The 24,739-nt window shown below is 45.6% G+C and overlaps 1 protein-coding gene across 11 annotated transcripts in view; it reads left to right on the top strand.

Annotated features, from left to right (window-relative positions):
- The first annotated feature begins 16,901 nt into the window (after positions 1-16,901).
- Positions 16,902-24,739, top strand: part of USP34 (ubiquitin specific peptidase 34) — a 266,169-nt gene continuing 258,331 nt past the window's right edge. For 10 of the 11 annotated variants that reach the window (XM_073339379.2, XM_073339385.2, XM_073339383.2 and 7 more), the window contains exon 1: positions 16,903-17,216. In XM_073339379.2, coding sequence (XP_073195480.1) covers positions 17,174-17,216 — 43 coding nt within the window. In that variant the 5' untranslated portion in view covers positions 16,903-17,173. Of the gene's footprint in view, positions 17,217-24,739 lie in introns of all 11 variants that reach the window. The other variant, XM_073339389.2, reaches the window with a different exon arrangement.

Genomic DNA, 24,739 nt, shown 5'->3' with positions numbered 1-24,739 from the left:
AGGGCTGACCTGAGGATTTTGGGGAGCGCTAGCAAGGAGATACCTTGATATGGCACACACATAACTAATGTTTATATGTAATGTGTGTGGTGGTCTCTCTAGGTCTATTCCCCAAAATTGAGACCTATGAATAGGGTTTTCCACTCACAGAAGGGGAAGCCTAGTCTACAGTAGAACAACTTCCCCAATATATCTATACCAGCAAACCCTCCTAACCAGTGTTCCCTTATACTTTTTACAGCCATGTGTGGAATTAATTTTATTATGTGCACCAATATGGAGGTGATATGTAGTGGGGTTGGGACCGAGGGGTTTGACATTTGGGAGGGGGCTCAGGGTTGGGGCAGAGGGTTGGTGTGCGGGTGGGTGAGGGCTCTGGCTGGGGGTGCAGGCTCTGGGGTGGGGTCAGGGATAAGGGGATTGAGGTGCATGAGGGGGCTCAGGGCTGGGGCAGAGGATTGGGATCTGGGGGGGTGAGGGCTCTGGTTGGGGGTGCAGGCTCTGGGGGAGTGGGGGGAGAGGCTACCCCGGGGCTGCAGCAGGATGAGAGGACTCCCCCGAGCTCACTCTAGCCGCAGCAGCTCGGGGCTGGGGTGCCTCTCCCCAGCCATGGCAGCTCCAGCAAGGCTGGGCCAGGCTAGGCCGAGGGAGAAGCACCTCTCTCCGCCTGCATGGTCCTTGATAGCTGGCCACGCAACTTAGAGGGAACTTAGCTCTGAAGGTAGATGCAGCCTATGCTGGGGTTAGTCTTGGCTGAGTTTCCTCCTGTGGACTGTCACAAGTCTGCTACATTGGACCCAATCTTTGGATTCCATATACTTGGACCCCATGAGCTTCAAAGTGGTATCCAGACAGTGTCTCTAGGTCTGGCCTCTCAGGCACACTCCTGGGATGCAGACTCTGTCTTGTATACCTTCTTGGAATGTGGGGTCCCCATGGCCCAACTTGCCTATACCTGAAGACCCATGCTGAACCCCACAAGTCTCCTCAGTAGCTTATGTACACTCTAGCCAGAGTGGGCACTAGTTTACAGTTTAACTCTTCAGGGACCACATGGCTGCTATCAGAGCACAGACTTTGCAAAAGAATTTCTTAACCACACACACTTTACTGATGAAAAGTATAAAAGTTACTGAATGCAAACTACCTGTATGCAATTGCCTGCCTGAGGATATGGTTACTCTGTCATAAAAACCCAGGGATGGTGTCCCTAGCCTCTGTTTTCCAGAAGCTTGGAATGGGTGATGGGATGGATCACTTGATGATTACCTGTTCTATTCATTCCCTCTGGGGCACCTGGCATTGGCCACTGTCAGAAGACAGGATATTGGGCTAGATGGACCTTTGGTCTGACAAGTATGGCCGTCCTTATGACACCACCTCTCAGTTGACTTGGGCTTACAGGGCTAAAAACTGCAGTGTAGAGATTTGGGCTCAGGCTGGAGCCTGGGCTCTGGGATCTTTCCCCTCATGTGGTATCAGAGCTAAGGCTCCAGCCTGAGCTCGAATGTGTATACTGCCATTTTATAGCCCCACAGCTTGAGCACTATGAGCCTAAGTGTTTGTCTACACTACAAAATTAGGTTGAATTTATAGAAGTCTATTTTTTTTCAAGCAACTTTATACAGTTGATTGTGTGTGTCCCCACTTAAGACCCTTAAGTCAGTGGAGTGCGTCCACAGTACCAAGGCTAGCGTTGACTTCCGGAGCGTTGCACTGTGGGTAGCTATCCCACAGTTCCCACAGTCTCTGTTGCCCATTGGAATTCTGGGTTGAGATCCCAATGCCTGATGGGGCAAAAAACATTGTCGCGGGTGGTTCTGGGTACATGTTGTCAGCCCCCCCGCCCCATGAAAGCAACGGCAGACAATCATTTTGCACCTTTTCTTCCTGGGTTACCTGTGCAGGTGCCATACCACAGCAAGCATGGAGCCCACGCAGCTCACAGTCACCGTACGTCTCCTGGGTGCTGGCAGATGCAGGACTGCATTGCTACACAGCAGTAGCTCATTGCCTTGTGGCAGCAGATGGTGCATTACGACTGGTAGCCAGCCTCGTTGTCTCCTGGGTGCTCTTGGCTGGCCTCGGTGAGGTCGGTCGGGATGCCTGGGCAGACATGGGTGCTCCTGGCAGACCTCGGTGAGGTTTGTCAGGGGCGCCTGGACATAAATGGGAGTAACTCAGGTCATTCTGTTCTTTAAGTTTTGTCTAATGGAGATTCAGTCCTGCCTGGAATATTGGCAGAGGGATAGCATTGGCCTGCTAAACCCCGGGCTGAGAGTTCAATCCTTGAGGGGGCCATTCTGCCTCAGGCTGCTCTCCCAGCCAGCAGCACCATGAGTACCCAGGAGACGACGACGGCTAGCAGTCATACTGCACCGTCTGCTGCCAGCCTACCCCTTGCTCCCCCCTCCCTCCCTCCACGAAAGCAACGGTCAACAATCGTTTCACACCTTTTTCCGTGCGGGCGCCATATTGCTGTCAGCATCGTCATCTACCTGCCACTTCCTCTGCCACCCTGCTCTCCTGCAGATGCCATACCACAGCAAACATGGAGCCCGCTCAGATCACCGTGGCAGTTATGACCATTCTAAATACCACGTGCATTATCCAGCAGTTTATGCAGAACCAGAACCTGCAAAAGCAGGCGAGTAGGCGATGGCAGCACAGTAAGGAGAGTGATGAGGACATGGAAACAGACTTCTCTCAAAGTACAGCCTGGCAATTTGGCTGTCCTGGTGGCAATGAGGCAGGCTCATGTCATGGAACACTGATTCTGGGCCTGGGAAACAAGCACAGATTGGTGGGACTGCATAGTGTTGTAGGTCTGGGATGATTCCCAATGGCTGCGAAACTTTCAGATGCATAAGGGCACTTTCATGGAACTTTGTGACTTGCTTTCCCCTGCCCTGAAGCACAAGAATACCAAGATGAGAACAGCCCTCACAGTTCACAAGTGAGTGGCGATAGCCGTCTGGAAGCTTGCAATGCCAGACAGCTACCGGTCAGTCGGGAATCAATTTGGAGTGGGTAAATCTACTGTGGGGGCTGCTGTGATCCAAGTAGCCAACGCGATCACTGAGCTGCTGCTATCAAGGGTAGTGACTCTGGGAAATGTGCAGGTCATAGTGGATGGCTTTGCTGCAATGGGATTCCCTAACTGTGGTGGGGCGATAGACGGAATGCATATCCATATCTTGGGACTGGACCACCAAGGCAGCCAGTACATAAACGGAAAGGGGTACTTTTCCATGGTGCTGCAAGCACTGGTGGATCACAAGGGACGTTTCACCAACATCAACGTGGGATGGCCAGGAAAGACACTCGCATCTTCAGGAACTCTGGTCTGTTTCAAAAGCTGCAGGAAGGGACTTTATTTCCAGACCAGAAAATAACCTTTGGGGATGTTGAAATGCCTATAGTTCTCCTTGGGGACCCAGCCTATCCCTTAATGCCATGGCTCATGAAGCCATACACAGGCAGCCTGGACAGTAGGCAGGAGCTGTTCACCTACAGGCTGAGCAAGTGCAGAATGGTGGTAGAATGTGCATTTGGACATTTAAAAGCATGCTGGCGCAGTTTACTGACTTGGTTAGACCTCAGCAAAACCAATATTCCCATTGTTATTACTGCTTGCTGTGTGCTCCACAATATCTGTGAGAGTAGGGGGAGACATTTATGGTGGGGTGGGAGGTTGAGGCAAATCGCCTGGCTGCTGATTATGTGCAGCCAGACACCAGGGTGGTTAGAAGAGCACAGGAGGGAGCGGTGCGCATCAGAGAAGCTTTGAAAACCAGTTTCATGACTGGCCAGGCTATGGTGTGACAGTTCTGTTTGTTTCTCCTTGATGAAAACCTGCCCCCTTGGTTCACTCTATTTCCCTGTAAACCAACCGCCCTCCCCTCCTGCCTTTGATCACTCCTTACAGAGGCAATAGTCATTGTTGTTTCATATTCATGCATTCTTTATTAATTCGTCACACAAATGGGGGGATAACTGCCAAGGTAGCCCGGGCGGGGTGGGGGAGGAGGGAAGCACTGGCTGGGGTGATGGAGGAGGGGAGGACGGAAGGACAAGGCCACACTGCACTTCAAAAACTTACTGAATGCCAGCTTTCTGTTGCTTGGGAAGTCCTCTGGGGTGGAGTGGTTAGGTGCCTGGAGACCCCCCTCCCCCACTGTGTTCTTGGGCATCTGGAGAGGAGACTATGGAACTTGGGGAGGAAGGCAGTTGGTTATTCAGAGGCTGCAGCAGTGGTCTGTGCTCCTGCTGCCTTTCCTGCACCTCAACCATACGCTGGAGCATATCCGTTTAATCCTCCAGTAGCCTCAACATTGCATCCTGCCTCTTCTCTTGCTTGTCCCTCCTCTCCTCTCACTCGTCCCTCCTGTCCTCACGTTCATTTTGTGATTTCCTGGACTCTGACATTGTCTCCCTCAACGCATTGTGCTGGGCTCTTTCAGCGTGGGAGGCCTGCATGAGGTCAGAGAACATTTCATCGTGAGTGTGTTTTTTTCAGCTTCTAATCTTTGATAGTCTCTGGGACGGAGATGATATGTGGATTGATGAAACATTTGCAGCTGCGGGAGGGAAAAATGGAGATTAGTCTTTAAAAAGAGACAGTTTAGAGAACAATGGGTCGACTCTTTCACGGTGAACCAAGCTGTTAACATTACATAGCACGTGTGCTTTCTTTACAAGGTCGCATTTTGCCTCTTGTATCAAGGGCCTGCTGGTACGGTGTGAGAGATCACACACGCAGGGCCAGCAGGCAACAGAATTCAGCTTGCAGGCAGACATGGTAAGCTAGTCTTTTGGCTTCTTTAACCTTCCTAATATGGGAATGGTTTCAAACAGCAGGGCCCCCATTTCACATACCAAGCACTCGTTGGGTTGGCCATTTAAAAGGAAGGGCTGCGGTTTTCGGGTTAACGTGCAGCACAAACCCAACTAACCACCCTCCCACCCCACACACCCAATTGTCTGGGATGATCACTTCACCCCTCCCCCCCACCTCGTGGCTAACAGCGGGGATGATTTCTGTTCAGCCACAAGCAAACAGCCCAGCAGGAACAGCCACCTCTGAATGTCCCCTTAATAAAATTCCCCTATTTCAACCAGGTGACCATGAATGATATCACTCTCCTGAGGATAACACACACAGAGAAAGAACGGATGCTGTTTGAATGCCAGCAAACACCGGGACAATACGCTGCCATGCTTTGTTATGCAATGATTCCAGACCACATGCTGCTAGCCTGCCACGGTAAAGTGTCCTACCAGGGAGGACGGAATAAGGCTGCCCTCCCCAGAAACCTTTTACAAAGGCTTTGGGAGTACATCCAGGAGAGCTTCATTGAGATGTCCCTGGAGGATTTCCACTCCATCCCCGTACATGTTAACAGACTTTTCGAGTAGCTGTACTGGCCGCGAATGCATCCCAAGTCTTCAGGGCAAATTAATCATTAAACACACTTGCTTTTAAACCGTGTATTATATTTACAAAGGTACACTCACCAGAGGTCCCTTCTCCGCCTTCTAGGTCCAGGAGCCCGCCTTCAGTGGGTTGGGAGGGTACTAGATCCAGGGTGAAAAACAGTTCCTGGCTGTCATGGAAAATGGTTTCTCTACTTGCTTGCTGTGCTTCAACCTCCTTATCTTCCTCATCCCCAAAATCCGCATCCCTGTTGCATGAGAGTTCATTGACAGAGTCCACGCACAGGGCTGGTGTAGTTGTTGGGGCACCCCCTACAATAGCATGCAGCTCATCATTGAAGTGGCATGTCTGGGGCTCTGACCCGGAGCGGCTGTTTGCCTCTCTGGTTCTTTGGTATGCTTGCCTGAGCTCCTTAAGTTTCATGTGGGACTGCTGCAAGTCCCTGTTATAGCCTCTGTCCTTCATGCCCTTGGAGATTTTTTTCAAATATTTTGGCATTTCGTCTTTTTCAACTGAGTTCTGTTAGCACGGATTCGTCTCCCCATACAGCGATCAGATCCAGTACCTCCCGTTCGGTCCATGCTGGAGCTCTTTTGTGATTCTGGGACTGCATGGTCACCTGTGCTGATGAGCTCACCACGCTGGCCAAACAGGAAATGAAATTCAAAAGTTTGTGGGGCTTTTCCTGTCTATCTGTGCATCTGAGTTGAGAGCGCTGTCCAGAGTGGTCACAATGGAGCACTCTGGGATAGCTCCCGGAGGCCAATGCTGTTGAATTGTGTCCACACTACCCCAAATTGGACCCAGCAAGGTCGATTTCCACGCTAGTCCCCTCATCGGGGAGGAGTACAAAAAACGGTTTTAAGAGCCCTTAAAGTTGGAAAAAATGGCTTTGTAGTGTGGATGGGTGCAGGACTAAACCAATCTAACGCTGCTAAATCCGACCTAAACTTGTAGTCTAGACCAGGGCTAAGTCAGCTAACCTAAGCCAGCAATAGCTCAGCTGTAGATCTTTTATCGGACTGTAAAGATACCCTTAGTTTCCTCACCATTCCTGAGAGCCTTTTTAGTCCTAGTCAGCATTCTTCTAGGTGTCCAGGCCCTTCCTGCCCAATCTTCTCCTGTTCTATTTTCTCATTCTGCCGATAGCATCTCCCCCTGGCTTAGAAAGACATCTCTCTTTAAAAAATCAGTCTGTGATACCTTCTCTTCTTTTCTTACTTTCTCTGTCACCCCTTGAGTGGAAGTGCTGACAGAGTGTCATTAAAAGTTAATGGATTTGCCAATAACCTCCATTGTCCCACCAGGGTGAGACTATTTAGGTGTTGATGGCACTTGATCCTCTCGTTTAGGGTCAGACACCAAAGCATCAGCTCCACTTCTACCCAACACAAGAGGGATGATGCACACTAGGGGTTTTGCCAGTATAGAAATATGGCAAAAAAATCAGTCCCCCAACTTGATATTACATTAGACATTTTTGCCAGTGTAGCAGACCTGGCCTGAGACTCATCTCTACATTGGGACCCCAGAATCTTTCAATATACGCACTATGATTCTTACCACACCCCACAGTAGTTGTTAACATTCATGCCTTTCTATTCAATATAGCACACAAAGGAGAGTTTAATTCATCCACTGAAATGTTGAAAAGCCAGTTAGACATCTTCTTCATTGTAAACTTAGTAAGACTCAGCTGTACCTGAGAGTTACCTATTGTTATATAACATGTTAAATATGTGTCCTAATATACATCACTAGAAATTACTTCCAGTTTATTCTCTCTAATCTAGGGAAAGTCAAATGTTGTGACTTTTCATCCTCACAAGATGTTGACTTAAAAGTCTAGTTGTGTTGGTTGAAACATAAGGCTTATAAAACAAATGGTTAAACATGCAAATACCCTGTTTGAGTCACTGAAGTATAATTGCAAGAGTGTAGTTTAGTTTAGTTTTGAAATTTAAATGGAGGGGTGGGAACCACTTACATTTATATGCACTGAGCAGACTGAAAAAATCTATCATATGTGGCCCTTCAAAAATATGTATCATTTAAACTGGTGGTGAGCATTTTAGCCAGCTGTAGACTTTCACAAGTAAGTTTAACTTTTACTAGTGGTGAGATACAAAAAGGGAGATTTCTCTGTACGAGTTTCCTTTTAGTGAAATCAAGGATTCTCCACTGCAATGGATTCCAACCTTTCTGGATAACTGTACCAATTTACCAGAAGTACTGCCTTGGTTGAATCAGCCAGTGTCTGATGCTGCACACAATTGTGTACACTAAAAATGACCCATTATAGACTGCAAGACTGGGATTTGGACTTACCACACTCCATTGTAGACATTGGGTATGTCTACACTGCAATGTAAGCCCAGGGCTAGTGGGACTCGAGTCAGGTGACCTATGTTAGGGAACCCTGGGCTTGAGCATCTACATTGTATTTTAACCCTAGGGCAAGAATTTTCTGAACCGTGCTTGAACCTAGGGCTCTGGCATCCACACTGCAGTGTGCAGACCCAAGTCAAAGTAACATTATCCCAGAGTCCCTAGCAGGCCTTTTCTCCCCGACCACCCTGCCCCTGAAATGTGGCCACTCTATCCTTAAGACCATGGTGCACTTCGGGGGAAAACTTTACTGCATGCCCTGCATATTACCAGGAAACAGCTTGTTTTGCAAATAGCTTTATAGGTTTGCTCTCTTTTGCAAAATCAGGAGGCTCTCTGATAGTGTGCTTGCAGATTGGTGATCAGAACAGAATGGGTTAATGCTGTCATTAGTGGAGGTAAGCTGTGGAACAAATTGATTAAATTAAACAGTAATAAGTCACCAGGACCAAATGGTATTCACCAAGAGTTCTGAAGGAACCCAAATGTGAAATTGCAGAACTACTAATTGTAGTTTGGAACCTATTATTTAAACCAGATTCTGTACCAAATTACTGGAGGATAGCTAATGTGATGCCAATTTTTAAAAAGGGCTCCAAAGGTGATCCCGGGAATTACAGGCTGGTAAGCCTGACTTCAGTACCAGGCAAACTGGTTGAAACTATAGTAAAGAACAAAATTATCAGACTCATAGATTAATATAATTTGTTGGGGAAGAGTCAACATGGTTTTTGTAGAGGGAAATCATGCCTCACCAATCTTCTAGAATTCTTTGGGGGGGTAAATAAGCATGTGGACAAGGGGGATCCAGTGGATATAGTGTACTTAGATTTACAGAAAGCCTTCGACAAGATCCCTCACCAAAGGCTCTTAAGCAAAGTAAGCTGTCATGGGATAAGAGGGAAGGTTCTCTTATGGATTGGTAACTGGTTAAAAGATAGGAAATGAAGGGTAGGAATAAATGGTCCATTTTCAGAACGGAGAGAGGTAAATAGTGGTGTTCCACAGGAGTCTATTCTGGGGCCAGTCCTATTCAACATATTCATAAACAATCTGGAAAAAGGTAAACAGTGAGGTGGCAAAATTTGAGGATGATACAAAACTGCTCAAGATAGTTAAATCCCAGGCAGACTGTGAAGAGCTACAAAAGGATCTCTCAAAACTGGGTGACTGGGCAAAAAAATGCAGATGAAATTCAGTGTTGATAAATGCAAAGTAATACACATTGGAAAACATCATCCCAACTATACATATAAAATGATGGGGTCTAAATTAGCTGTTACCACTCACGAAACAGATCTTGGCGTCATTGTGGATAGTTCTCTGAAAACATCCACTCAATGTGCAGTGGCAGCCAAAAAAGCGAACAGAATGTTGGGAATCATTAAGAAAGGGATAGATAAGACAGAAAATATCACATTGCCTCTATATTAGGGCTGTGAAGCAATTAAAAAAATTAATTGTGATTAATCGTGCAATTTAAAAAATAATAAATACCATTTATATAAATATTTTTGGATGTCTTCCACATTTTCAAATATTTGATTTTAATTACAACACAGAATACAAAGTGTACAGTGCTCACTGTATATTTATATTACAAGTGTTTGCACTGTAAAAAAACAAAAGAAATAGTATTTTCCAATTCACCTAATACAAGTACTGTAGTGTAATTTCTTTATCATGAAAGTTGAACTAACAAATGTAGAATTATTCACAAAAAAAATCTACATTCAAAAATAAAACAATGTAAAATTTTAGAGCCTGCAAGTCCACTCAGTCCTCCTACTTGTTCAGCCCATCACTCAGACAAACAAGTTTGTTTACATTTTCAGGAGATAATGCTGCCCGCTTTTTCTTTACAATGTCACCTGAAAGTGCATTTGCATGGCACTGTTGTAGCTGGCATCGCAAGATATTTACGTGCCAGATGTGCTAAAGATTCATATGTCCCTTCATGCTTCAACCACCATTCCAGAGGATATGCGTCCATGCTGATGATGGGTTCTGCTCGATAACAATCCAAAGCAGTGTGGACCGATGCATATTCATTTTCATCATCTGAGTCAGATGTCACGAGCAGAAGGTTGATTTTCTTTTTTGGTGGTTCAGGTTCTGTAGTTTCCGCATTGGAGTGTTGCTCTTTTAAGACATCTGAAAGCATGCTTCACACCCTGTGCCTCTCAGATTTTTGAAGGCACGTCGGATTCTTAAATCTTGGGTGGAGTGCTGTAGCTATCTTTAGAAATCTGACATTGGTACCTTCTTTGTGTTTTGTCAAATCTTCAGTGAAAGTGTTCTTAAAACAAACAACATGCTGGGTCATCTAAGACTGCTGTAACATGTAATATATGGCAGAATGCAGGTAAAACACAGCATGAGGCATACAATTCTCCCCCACGGACTTCAGTCACCGATTTAATTAATGCATTATTTTTTTAACGCGTGTCATCAGCATGGAAGCATGTCCTCTGAAATGGTGGCCAAAGCATGAAGGGGCATCTGAATGTTTTGCATATCTGGCACGTAAATACATTGCAATTCTGGCTACAAAAGTGCCATGCGAACGTCTGTTCTCACTTTCAGGTGACATTGTAAATAAGCGGGCAGCATTATCTCCTGTAAATGTATACAAACTTATTTCTCTTAGCGACTGGCTGAACAAGAAGTAGGACTGAGTGGACTTGTAGGCGCTAAAGTTTTACATTGTTTTGTTTTTGAGTGCAGTTATGTAACAAAAAAAAATCTACATTGTAAGTCGCGTTTTCACAATAAAGAGATTGCACTATGGTACTTGTATGAGGTGAATTGAAAAATACTACTTTTATCATTTTTACAGTTCAAATATTTGTAATAATAATATAAAGTGAGCACTGTACACTTTGTATTCTGTGTCATAATTGAAATCAATATATTTGAAAATGTAAAAAAACATCCAAAATATTTAATAAATTGCAATTGGTATTCTATTGTTTAACAGCGCAATTAAAACTGCGATTAATCGTGATTAATTTTTTTTAATGGCAATTAATGTTTTTGTTAATTGCATGAGTTAATTGCGATTAATCGACAGCCCTACTCTCTATAAAACTATGGTACGCCCACATCTTGAATACTGTGTGCGGACGTGGTTGCCCCATCTCAAAAAAGATATATTGGAATTGGAAAAGGATCAGAAAAGGACAACAAAAATAATTAGGGGTATGGAACGGCTTCCATATGAGGAGAAATTAATAAGACTGGGCCTTTTCATCTTGGAAAAGAGACGGCTAAAGGGAGGATATGACTGAGGTCTATAAAACAAGACTGGTGTGAAGAAAGTAAATATGGATGTGGTGTTTACTCCTTCTCATAACACAAGAGCTAGGGGTTACCAAATGAAATTAATAGGCAGCAGGTTTAAAACAAACAAAAGGAAGTATTTCTTCACACAACGCACAGTCAACCCGTGGAACTCTTTGCCCGAGGATGCTGTGAAGGCCAAGACTATAACAGGGTTAAAAAGAAAACTAGATAAATTCATGGAAGATTGGTCCAACAGTGGTTATGAGCTAGGATGGGCAGGGATGGTGTCCCTAGCCTTTGTTTGCCAGAAGCTAGAAATGAGCGACAGGGAATGGATTGCTTGATTCTCTGTTCTGTTCATTCCCTCTGGGGCACCTGGCATTGGCCATTCATGTTGGAAGACGGTATACTGGTCTAGAGGGACCTTTGGTCTGACCTAGTATGGCTGTTCTTATGCTGACCTGAGCTGCTACCATTTGCAAAGGGGGTGTGGCTTCCACTTTCAATATAATGGATTACTAATTGTTGGGATAGCAAGGACTAAGGAAGTGGTCCCACAAAATTGTGGGATACTTCCAGCTGAATCCTGGGACCTCAGTCAACACTGCAAAGCAACAGGGCTCAGAGCTTGGATCCTGGCTTGATTCAAGCTCAGACCCTCCAGCCCTGGATCTCAGCCCTGAGTTAGCCTTCAGCCTGGGCTTAAGCATGGGTTTACATTGCAGGAAAGACACTCCCACTGAATCCTGAGATTAGGTCTGAATAAAGGCTGGGAGTGGTTGGGTCATTACAAAACCTAAACCTAATTTCCCCAGTACTAATTTCCCCCTACTGTTACTCATACCTTCTTGTCAACTGTCTGAAATAGGCCACTCATTACCACTTCAAAAGTTATTTTTCCTCCCTTGGTATCCTGCTGTTAATTGATTTGTCTTGTCAGACTGACCTCACACTTGGTAAGGCAACTCACATCCTTTCATTTTCCACTCCATGCATCTGATGAAGTGGGTTCTAGCCCACGAAAGTTTATGCCCAAATACATTTGTTAGTCTCTAAGGTGCCACAAGGACTCCTCATTGTTTTTGCTGATACAGACTAACATGGCTACCACTGTGACACCTGTCACCATGCAAGGCACTGAATTTAGCCATATGAAGTGGAAATCCATCAACTTCATGAAAAATCTCGTGAAGATACAGACAGACATCATCTTCCTTTCCAAATGCAAACAAATGGGCATCATACCAAAAGGACTGAAGGTAAAAAATCCATTACAATCAACATATCACACAGACTATAGTGAGAGATTGTGCCACACACTCTCAAAGAAACTGGAGAACCACCTGATCAACATCCTATACAGCAAACAGGAGAAGATCAAGAATGAACTCTCAAAACTAGAAACTCTCTTAAAAAAACAATCTTCCACACAAACGCCCTGGTGCCTGGACTTTACAAAAACTAGACAAGCCATTTACAACACACACTTTGCTTCTCTACAGAGGAAAAAGGACATTAAACTATCTAAACTCCTACATGCCACAAGGGGCCACAACAGTGGTTCCTGTAACTCACCCAACAATATTGTTAATCTATTCAACTATACTCTTAGCCCGACAGAAGAGTCTGTCCTATCTCGGGGCCTCTCCTTCTGCCCCACCGCCCCCACAAACATGATGCAGTTCTGCGGTGACCTAGAATTCTACTTTCAATGTCTCCGACTCAAGGAATATTTCTAACACACCACCAAACAGTACACTAACCCACAGGAAACTTCCTACCAAGACTACAAAAAGAAGGATTCTGCGTGGACTCCTCCTGAAGGTCGAAACAACAGACTGGACTTCTACACAGAGTGCTTCCGCCAACACACACAAGCTGAAATTGTGGAAAAGCAACATCACTTGCCCCATAACCTCAGCCGTGCAGAACACAATGCCATCCACACCCTCAGAAACAACTCTGACATTCATAATAAAAAAGGCTGACAAAGGAGGTGCTATAGTCATCATGAATAGGTCTGAATTTGAACAAGAGGCTGCTAGACAACTCTCTGACACCACATTGTAATGTACACACATTGTACATTACCCTCTGACCCCACTGAGGATTACCAAAAGAAACTATACCATCTGCTCAAGAAACTCCCTAAAGAAGCACAGGCACAAATCTACACTGACTGCATGGCCAGAGTTGAAACCCCTGTTCCTCAGTGGTCTTAACTTGCTTTGAGTACTGCACTTCTCCTGTTATTGCTGTATATTGTTCTTCATAGTATAGTTGTCCGTCCTCGTTTTTCCCCATTCCTCAGCTTGTTAGTAGTCCATTTGTTAGATAGGAATTGGAATCAAAGCCTTCCCCCTTGGCGGGACTCTTCCTCAGCCGGGGATTATGCCCAGGCAAGCCAGGTTTAAGTACTGTGCTTCTTTGCCCTTGCTCATTTTCTGTGAGCAACAAGCATCAATGCTGCCTCTATTGCCTCGGTGAAGTTCATGTTTCTGTGTGCTGCTCTATCTGCAGCTCCTTCCCGCTCCGAACCCAGGAAGCTCATGAGCTTCGCTGCGGTAAGTTCCTGATGCAAGAAACAATGTGCCCTTGTGCGCCACAGAATCAGGCACCAATGGATCCGTCGGACCACTGCTCCACCCCAGCAGCCAGTCCAGCTCCCATCCCGTCCTGCCTGGCACTGGCAGCACCGCCGCATCTGCCCAAACAGCATCGTGTGCATAAGAAGTACACATGGGCACAAGGGTGGCTCCCCCAATGGAGTCCGCCCACAAGTGCAGCGTTTCCTCCCTGAGCCGTGCCTGAAGTCTCGCTTGAAGCATAAGTCCAGGCGCCGTGCTCCGACAACATCAACGTCGGCCCTGGTGACTGCTCCCCAGCCCTTGCCTCCGCTGCTGTTCACTTCACTGGGACTATCCGGTCTCTCCCACTCAGTTCTGTGCACACCAGAACACCTGTCCCCCTTGACTGCTATGGCTGAGCTGATGCTCCCATTTGCTGGCTCCACACCGCGGCCCGCACTGGCGGCTACTGTTGGTCCTCTGTCCCCAGCTGAGGAGCCTTTCCTATTGATGGACCACCTTCCATTGCCTCCCGCTGCTACAACGGTTCCGCCTCTGCCGGAATCAGACTCGGACTGACTCTTTGATGCGGATCCTGCCTTCTCGCCAGCCCATTGCCACCCCAGATGGCAGCCCTACCCACCAGCTTCCAGGCAATTTGCCAACCCATGATTTGCCTACCCGTCAACGCTCTCCATCCACCGCCTACAGTGCTCATTCGGACATCCTTGCTCCGCCCGATCTGCTCATGCCACAGGCGTTGCCGGAACTGTAGGCCCTGTAGGTCTCTACTGGTGCCTCTTCCTCACCCAACTACGCACTCATCCCTCCCTCTCTCTTGCCTCCAGCCGACCATGCTCAATATCAGGCCCTTCTTCATGTAGCCACTGTCCTCAACCTTCCCATGGAGGATGTCCAGGACCCACAGGACCAGTTCCTGGGTAGTCTTCAGCTTCCAGGTCCTCCTCATACTACCTTACCCATTCCTAATGCCATCCTTCAGCCTCCACAGGCAGTCTGGCATACAGTGGCTTCCTGCATCTACTCCTAAGCGGGCTGAATGCCACTACTCTGTGCTGCCCAAGGATATGGACTTTCTCTTTCAACACCTGCTTCTGAATTCCCTGGTGGCCATGGAGCGTGTCCCCTAACAACACCTTCACTCCATCCCCCCGACCAGGCAGCCAAAAAACTTGACCTTATCGGATGTAAGGTTCACTCTTCTGTGGGCCTCCAATTCCGTATCATCAGTTACCAAGCTATCCTGGCCAAGTATGATTCCCGTTCATATACCAAGCTCAGAGTTCCTCGACTTCCTTCCCCTGGAGAAACAACAGGACTTTCAGTCGCTCATGGATGTTTCATTTCAAACTGCAGAGGACGCCACAGCTACCACCTCCTGATCGCTGGCCTCTGGGGTGGTGCTCCATTGCGACTCATAGCTACAATCCAGTGGCTTCCCTAAGAAGGTCCGGACTCCCTTTGAAGACCTTCCCTTCGATAACCACAAACTTTTCAGCGACAAGACTGATAAGTCCCTTCACTCCCTAAAAGACTCCAGAGCCACCCTCTGATCCCTGGGCCTCTACACCCCTGCCCAACTTGTAGGCAAAACCAATCCTCCTTCTGCCCCACTCCCGAAAAACATACCAATCTTACCCCCAATGCTAACCTGAGCAACCTCACCGCCATCTGCGGCAGTCTACCACCTCTACCGCTTCTATGTTCACCCACCGTTCCTCTAGACAAAACTTTTGACTCCTTCACAGAGAACCGCATGTGATGGGTTCCCTGCAGGGTGCCACCTGGAACTGAGGTACCACTGAGCCCTCCTGATCCAATAGCTTGGGCTCCCTCTCACACTACTTCTGTGACAAGCTGCAAAGCCTTCCAGTCTGCACTTTCACCAACATTCACACAAGTGGGGATACACCCACATGCAGTTACACGCAAGCTCTCTAATCACCAGCTTCCCAGCCTAGGACCCCTGAGCAGTACCGTCTGGCCCTTGTCAAATCTGGCCAGTATATGGGTTTAATATCCGGTCCACCTCTCCCTCAATATGAAGAGACAAATGCACACTTGTGGGGTAACCAAGCAGAGATTTTCTCCAAGCTCTCCAGTCAAAGCTCACTGATTTAGGCATTTTGGAGAGTGCATGTGGAAAGCCACATGGCCCAGGGCCTCTGATTGCTTAGGGAAGTGAGAATGCCCATCAATGTCCTCAAACTCCACACCATTTGCCTGGCCTGCAACTCCTCTACTGCTCTGTCCAACTGCTCTCCAACAACATGGCGATGGTCATATATGTCAACAAGCAGAGTGGGGCCCACAAAATCTCAACTTTTGCATTGCATCTATTCTTTGGCACATAGCCTGTGAATATCGGTTATGTAAATCTATGTAGAACAATACACTACTTTACCATGGGGTGGAACAACATGAACGAAAAAGCAGTTTTTAAAATGTAGAAAATACTGGGTTTTGGGAAAGAGCAGTCCAAGGAGACCATGTGATACCTGCAATAGACGTATGTTTTGGTAAAGGTACGTTCAGGCTATAGGTGCCCTCTTCAGGTACTGAAAACTGCAAGGTTTATCTGAAAAGTCATGTTTTAAATGAACGCGTGGGTTGAGAGACTTAGGCTGAATATGTGATTAGGGCAAGTGACTGCACATGGGTAGCTGCAAAGGCAAGATGTCAGTACTAGATTCCCGTGTACACTTTAGGTTGCTTTTAAAAAAATTTTTTTGAAGTGTTAAAGAAATAAAATATTGTTCCCAAGACTGACTTTTTTCTAAAAATGTTAGATTTCTCACTGATGACAGGAGTAAGAATCGTGAAATTAAATGGCTCCAGGCAGCCGGTGCGTTTGGCAGAGCAGCTCGCTCTTCAATGAAGCCATGGAGGGCACGCGGGTGGGGGAGAGGGAGTTGAGGGGAGCCCCCCCGCGTGCACTGGCATTCGGGTGTGGGGGGGGTTGTGGGGAGCCCCCCCCTGCCCTGGCACTCGGCTGGTAGTCGGGTGGGGGAGGGGCAGCCTGAGCCAGGAGCAGCTGCAGCCGACGCCATTTTACGCTTCCGGCCCCGACTTCCGCCCCCCCACCCCGCGCGCTCCGTCCGGGGTGGGAGGGGTAGAGGGCCGGCCCCGGAGGGAGGGGCGAGGGCGGCGGGACTCGGCTGCCTCCGTCCCCTGCCTGCTCGGAAATAGCCGAGCTGAGCCCGAGCGCCCTGCCCCCCTCCTCCTTCCCCCACAGCAAAATGGCGGCGCGTGGAGTCCCTGGGAGCCAGTGAGTGACTCGGCTTCTCCTCCCCGCCGCCGCCGCCGCCGCCGCCACAGGCTCATTTGCATTGATCAGCCGCCCCCTCCCCCCGCCCGGATCCCAGGCCGGCCCCTCTCCCCCCGCCCGGCCCCCCATCAATCATCAATCAGCACCGAGTGGATCAATCAATGGTCGGGAGGAGGCGGCGGCGGCGGCTGCTGCTGTTAATGAACAATGTGTGAGAGCTGCGCCGAGCTGCTGGAGGTGTTAAATGAGAGTAAGTGCGGCCGCCCCCTCGCCCGGCCGGGACCCCCCGCCGGGGTATAACGGCCTTCCCGCCCGGCTGGGCCTCCTGGAGAGCGGGGGTGGGCTGAGGAGACCCCTCCGTACGGGGAAGGGACCATCCGTCTGGCTGGGCCCCGGGCGGGGTCACAACTCTCCCCGCCTGGGCCCCTCAGTGCAGCGAGGTCGCGCCTCCTTGTAACGCTCCTGGGCCTCCCCCAAGGGCCCCTCCCGGGGCCGCCTAGTCCGCTCCTTCCATCGCGGCCTGGGAAGCCGCAGCGAGGCCTAGCGCTGCCGGGCGAAGAGCTGGCTGCGAGCTGCTCCCGTGGCTGAGGAGCTGGAGGCCAGGCCTGGGCAGGGTCCCTGTGAGCAGGCAAGGCGGCTCTGGTTGGGCGGATGATCCGCCCCCCCACCCTTAGAGTGAGGTCCTCGGCTGGGCAACAGTCTTGTGTCGCTATTTTCAGACGGGGCTGGCTGCGGAGGACCCGGCCCTGACACGCGTCTGTCCCTGCTTTGAAACGGTTTCTTGGGCCGGCGAGCTCCCTGGTGTTTCAGATCTTGAGACTTGGCTCTTGCCTCCTTCCAAAGTTTCCGCATCACAAGTGGGAGTTACCTTGGGGGGGCCCCCCGCACGCTTGCAGCCCTGGGGGGTAGGCCCTTCACCCCAGCCCAATCGGGTACAAAGCATCTTTCACCTCCTGTGCAGCAGGCCTTGGGCATCTCTTGGAACCGGTTCTAGCTAAGCTGTCGGGGGCAGGCCCAGTATCTCTTCCGTGTTTTGTAATGTTGTGTACGTAGGCAGTGCTTAATAAATAAACCAACTTCATCAAATACCTTTGGTATGGAGATGCTGGGTCGTTTAATAAACATATCTGTCTAAATCTGTGACTAGAAGCAAGTTTGAAAAGGTTTACATTTAATAAATGCCATTTAGATATTAATGTATACACAGTTTAGAGGCAGATCTTACTGTGATGGAGTGAAATGTAGAGCATTTTACAAGTACTGCCTTAGGACTCATTTCCTTTTTAACTCCTGAGAAGCCTGATCACAGAGGTTGTTCAGTTTTAAAATACATACATACGTATCTGTCTCTGTTTACATGTGTTTTAGTGCCCCCTTTTTTCTTGCTGTAAATCCTTGCAACTTAGCTATGATCAACATCACTATTTTTGAGAAATATTTTAGTTATAAACCCAAGTGTCAGTAGGCCTGACGGCCTGGAGACATGAGTAAATCAGATTACAAATTAACCTCAGGCAACTCTTGATTGTTAAAATCACTTTACTAGCTGGTTTGGTCAAGTTTGTAATTTTAACATCATGTTTTGAGCAGTGCATGTTTTGCATTGTTTACTTATGTTAATCATTATTATCCTGAGACACAAGGAGGGTGAGGTAATGTCTTTTATTAGACCAACTTCAGCTCTGTTTAAGCTTGAAAGCTTCTCTTACCAACAGAAGTTGGTCCAATAAAAGATATTACCTCACCCACCTTGTGTGTCTTTCTAATATCTGGGACCAACAGGGCTACAACAATTCTGCATACATATGCTATCCTATCATCCCTCCCCCAGTACAATATTTGGGGTGGAGAGTAGGGCAAAATTTGATAAAATGTAGATTGTGTGTTTGATCTGCCAGTTTATTTCAAACAGCTGATCTTTAACAGATTGACTGTAGGACTAGTTCAGTTATCAGTGGTGTATTAGTCTGATAACTTTATTGGAAGAGAGAATTCATTTGGTAGTGGCCTGATGGCTTCAATGTATAAGTTTAATAAAGATTGGTATGTTGAATGTTGATTTAACATTGAATGTTAATGTTTTAGGCTGGAATAAAACATACATTTCAATGTGTGAAGCCTAGTGTTACTTGATTTCTATAATTAATCTAGTTTGGAAACCATTTTTTAATTGGGGTTCAGATAATTTGATGATTAATTAAAGATAAGTGTTTGATGTATGCCTTTGCTTTTTAAGAGTGGCTTATCTGTAAATAGGGTAGTAGGTTCTCGATATATTAATGATGTGATTTTGCTATTCTTAAATTTGAAAAGGGAAGATGACTTTGGTAGTTAATTTCCTGGGGAAAATTATGCTTCACTGTTGTCTTACATTTAACCTCTATAAACTCTGTTCAAACAACATAAAAAGCCTGTCTTAAACGCACAGAAACAATGTCATTTGTAATAAGGCTGAATATAATTTTTTGTGTTTAGACGTTAAAATACTGGTGGTGCAATATATAAGCTACCTGGAAAACCTAAATGTAATAGAGTGAATTAAAGAGGGAGTCTTAGCTTTATTATTAATATCTTGATTTGTATAGCTTTACTTTAGAGCCCTTGCGTTATTTACATGAATTTTTAATTTACGTGCACCAAAAAAATCATTGCACTCCTCATTTTGAAAAATCATCATAAGAATGATGCCCAAAATGTGTGAGCCAGAGACTCCTAGCAATTTTCTTTCCTGTCTGCTGAGCATTTGGGGTTGCCGCTTAACTGTACTAAAACTACTGAATTAGTATCTTGACAGAGATCCAAGAATGTAAACTGAAGTTCAATGGCATCATCTTGCTTCACTGTTAGAGGGCAGTTATTATACATCATAACCTCCATGCAAAAATACTTCTGCCTTTTGTCTTTATTTACTTAAAAATTCATGATGTAATTATCTGGAATTGTTTGTATTACAGGAGATTCAACAGAGAAACAGACTGCTGAGCCTCGATGCTCTGTTGAGAGCACATAGGAATTCCCTTTTTTGTTCATAGAGCCGTGCCTGCTTTGGGAAGGACAGAAAGATGAATTTTACCAATTTAGGGTCTGATAGTGCAAATACTTATGCACAAGCTTATCTTTAAGCACATTAGTAGTCCTGTTTGACTTCAGTGTGATAAAGCATGTGCATAAGTGTTTGCAGGATTGGAGCCCCAGTCCAGCAATGACCTCTATATTGGTACAGGGATCTGTCTGCACAGAGAGCGCTCATTGCAGGATGTCAGGTCCTTAGGCTTGATTCTGTAACCTTTAGCATTTGTCAATGGGTCTACACATGAGTAAATACTACTCAGTTTGAGTAAATGTAGCAATATGGGGCCCATAATTTAAAAAAAATTGTAGTTTTTCATGAACGGTACTGATCAGCGTAATTATTTTTTAAAATACAAAGCTTAAGTGCTACATTTAAGCATGTCAAACTTAGCTGTGTAATACCCTGTTTTGCTAGGCATTGTACACACATTTTGAAATAAATGGTCCCTGCTTCAAAGAGCTTATGAGCCTAGAAACATGTGCATACTTGGTATACATTTACAGCATGTGGTGTGATAACACTTACAGCTGCTATGTTGTATACTGTGACTGTGTACCAACTCTCTGGAGAAAACAGAAAATGTTGTACGTGCATACTCCTAAGGATTCATGTGGGTACCAGACTAAAAATGGTAAATATTCCAAGAGTTAAGAATGGAATATATTTATAAGTCTTGCATCTTTAAAAAAACAAAACAAACTTATGAGTTGTGCATACAGAGTGTAGTGACTTTTTATAAACTCCAATGGCTGTCTTTCTTATTCGGCAAACATTACAAAGGCCTGTTCTTGGTTACTCTTGTCACTGGTCAGGGCTTGCTGCACCTTTGACTTCTTCTCACATCTGAGTGCACCCCTTCAGGTAACTGGCCTGTTGTCTTTATCTGGCCTCCTTCCCTGCAGTTGCTGCTTCTCTCTCTCTCTCCCCTGTTCTTTAGGGGTTATCTTTTGATTAGTTCCAAAATTATTTGTTTCCCCATTGTCTCTTGAATCTGCTTAAACCAATTTATGTGGCCAACCGGGGGTCAGGGATAGACTTCACAGCAGTTGCTATTAACTAATTGTCTCCCTTCCTGCATAGATAGTAACCCCTCCCCTGTCTTGTAATCATATTCCAAACAGCACAATAACTAGCAAACAGATGGGCATATCATAAAATATTTACAGGCAGCTTCATGTCCTTCAGAATTCTCAGATGGTCTGCAAAATTTGTTACAAAATAAATTGATGCATTTTTAAACTAGAAACCTATCAAACACTTGAAACCAACTTCAGGGGTTTTGCTAGTTTTTATAACTTAGGTACTGAAGACAGCTGGTTTGGCCTTCTATCAAATACTCTTGAAGGGATATAATACATATCTAGTAATGCATGAGGACTAGACCTTCCTGGAGGATGAGGCAATCCTAGTAACATTCTGTGTGCAGTGAAACCTCCTTTTACTGAACCTTTAACACAGTAAAACTGTACTTACAATTAAGTAGAACAAAAATCCCAAATTTTTCCAGTACACTTAATGTTTAATTTTCTGTTACGGGAAAAAAATATCACTAAGGCTATGTCTACACTGGCAATTGAGCAACAAAACTTGTCATTCAGAGGTGCTAAACCTGCCCTGCCCCACTGGAAAGACAAAAGTTTTGCTGCGGCAAGTGTCAGTGTGAACAGCGTGTTGTCAGCAGGAGCGCTCTTCTGTCTACAATGCGAACGCTGTTCAGTGTGGGTGGAGGAAATTTGTTGCTAGAAGTGCCGACAAACAGCGGCTACGCTGCCTGACTCGTAGTGACACGGCTGTGTTGCTAAAAGCTGTGTAGTGTGGACAAAGTCTGAAAAGGATTTCATGGTACTTAGTTGGTTTCTCTGGGTTGTATATCACTAACACCTAACTATTTTAATCTCAACCTGTTTTCTCACATTTAGTGTGGTAAATACTGTTCCAGTGACCTGTTTGTGGATATTGAACACATTTCCTTTCAAACCAATAATATGAAAAAATTAAAATACTGAAAATACAGAGTACTTGTTTTGCAACTGTTGTAGGCAGAATCCTGCTACACCTCTCCTAGTCATTCAGTGGTTATCATTAAATTTGGAAGTTAATGATCTTACTTGTCTAGAGCCAGCCTTTGTAGTTTTGGAGAGGCCTGTAAAACATTTTGCTGTATCTATTGTGGCCAAATTAAATCGTTTCCTGTCCACCATTATCACGTCTCTATGTGCAGAACCTTCCAGAAGATTGTGGGGTGGATTTGTTGGGATAACTGACTCACTTTTATATAAAAAGTGTGTTAGTGCAACTGTGGGAGAAGTGGAGCCCTGCTGCTTGTTTCTTTTAAAAACTAGCAATCAATTTACATAGCCGTGAAAACATAAGGTAGGTATTCTTTGTAAGGGGCCAGGCTAGCAATTTTAAAAAAATGAAAATAGGTTCTTTACATTAGTAGGTTTCAGAGCGGTAGCCGTGTTAGTCTGTATCAGCAAAAAGAATCATAGAATATCGGGGTTGGAAGGGACCTCAGGAGGTCATCTAGTTCAACCCCCTGCTCAAAAGCAGGAACAATCCCCAATTAAATCATCCCAGCCAGGGCTTTGTCAAGCCTGACCTTAAAAACTTCTAAGGAAGGAGATTCTACCACCTCCCTAGGTAACGCATTCCAGTGTTTCACCACCCTCCTAGTGAAAAAGTTTTTCCTAATATCCAACCTAAACCTCCCCCACTGCAACTTGAGACCATTACTCCTTGTCCTGTCCTCTTCTACCACTGAGAATAGTCTAGAACCATCCTCTCTGGAACCACCTCTCAGGTAGTTGAAAGCAGCTATCAAATCCCCCCTCATTCTTCTCTTCTGCAGACTAAACAATCCCAGTTCCCTCAGCCTCTCCTCATAAGTCATGTATTCCAGACCCCTAATCATTTTTGTTGCCCTTCGCTGGACTCTTTCCAATTTATCCACATCCTTCTTGTAGTGTGGGGCCCAAAACTGGACACAGTACTCCAGATGAGGCCTCACCAATGTCGAATAGAGGGGGACGATCACGTCCCTCGATCTGCTCGCTATGCCCCTACTTACACATCCCAAAATGCCATTGGCCTTCTTGGCAACAAGGGCACACTGCTGACTCATATCCAGCTTCTCGTCCACTGTCACCCCTAGGTCCTTTTCCGCAGAACTGCTGCCTAGCCATTCGGTCCCTAGTCTGTAGCTGTGCATTGGGTTCTTCCGTCCTAAGTGCAGGACCCTGCACTTATCCTTATTGAACCTCATCAGATTTCTTTTGGCCCAATCCTCCAATTTGTCTAGGTCCCTCTGTATCCTATCCCTGCCCTCCAGCGTATCTACCACTCCTCCCAGTTTAGTATCATCCGCAAATTTGCTGAGAGTGCAATCCACACCATCCTCCAGATCATTTATGAAGATAGAAGGATGAAGTGGGTTTTAGCCTATGAAAGCATATGCGCTAATAAATTTGTTAGTCTCTAAGGTGCCACAAGTACTCCTTGTTCTTTTTACATTAATAGATCCCTCTCCAGGGGTTGCTTGTGACTGTGAGCTTTGTAGAGCCTGGCTCTGAGTAGGTGACAATAACCAGGAAAGAAGAAGAAACATAAAAGTAAAATGGCAAGAGAGACCCCCTCCCCCTTAATAAAACTGACATAATAAACGAAAACAATAACTTTAAAAAGCAAAAACTAAGGTGAGAGTAAAAGATAATGTCTAAACTTTCACGTTAATGTTTGTAATTGTAAAGCACTTTGAAGATGAAAAGCACTCTATAATTGGTAAGAATTCTAGCTTAAAGAGGTTTCCAAAATTAGAAAGCTGCCTTAGTTTTTTGTAAAAAGAAAAGGAGGACTTGTGGCACTTTAGAGATTAACAAATTTATTTGAGATAAGGTTTCGTGAGCATTTACTGAATGCATCCGATGAAGTGAGCTATAGCTCACGAAAGCTTATGCTCAAATAAATTTGTTAGTCTCTGAGGTGCCACAAGTCCTCCTTTTTGCAGATACAGACTAACACGGCTGCTACTCTGAAACCTGTCATTAATTTTTTGTGCATGCAACTTTCAGAATTTGCCATTATTTGGTCTTATCTAAAATAACACTGTTTTTTCTTTTGTCCTGAAATTTGTCTGAGTTATACTACTGAAGATAGGTCTTTCCCATTACACAAACCAGTCTATTATTAATGCTGAAGATTAGTTACGTAAATCCAATTCTACTCAGTTTTATCGTGTTATGAACCAAATCAAGCAGTTACTACAACCTTTCTCTTGTATATAATGAGTATTATGATTTAATCTTGAGATACATTTCTTATAGTAGAAAATGGTATTGGGGAAATCACATTATAGCAGTGACTCTCAAACTTCTTCATGTTGTGGATCTTTTTAAGATAGAAGTATTTTGATGGGCCACCTTCTTTCCATATACCTGATCATGATTCTGCACAGTCTCTACAGTAACAGCCCTTCTTGGTTACATGAGTAAATTATTCAAATAGAATTAAGGAGACAAGATAAAATAGCTTTAATATTATTATGGATGTCCCTTTGTCACTTCTGCTAGTGTTGAACTTGAGACCAAATAATTTCCTGTATAGGAAAGTTCCCACTCAAGAAGTTTTCTTCCAACTTTTTGTGGGGTGTTTGATTTTCACTCTGTTTAACAAGAAGTGGGTTTGGTGTCTTTAAACTTGTG

The sequence above is a fragment of the Lepidochelys kempii genome, chromosome 3 (genome assembly GCF_965140285.1).
Source record: "Lepidochelys kempii isolate rLepKem1 chromosome 3, rLepKem1.hap1, whole genome shotgun sequence".
NCBI classification, from domain to species: domain Eukaryota; kingdom Metazoa; phylum Chordata; order Testudines; family Cheloniidae; genus Lepidochelys; species Lepidochelys kempii.
Note: the sequence above shows the minus strand (reverse complement) of the source record. Positions and strands in the feature narration are given on the sequence as shown.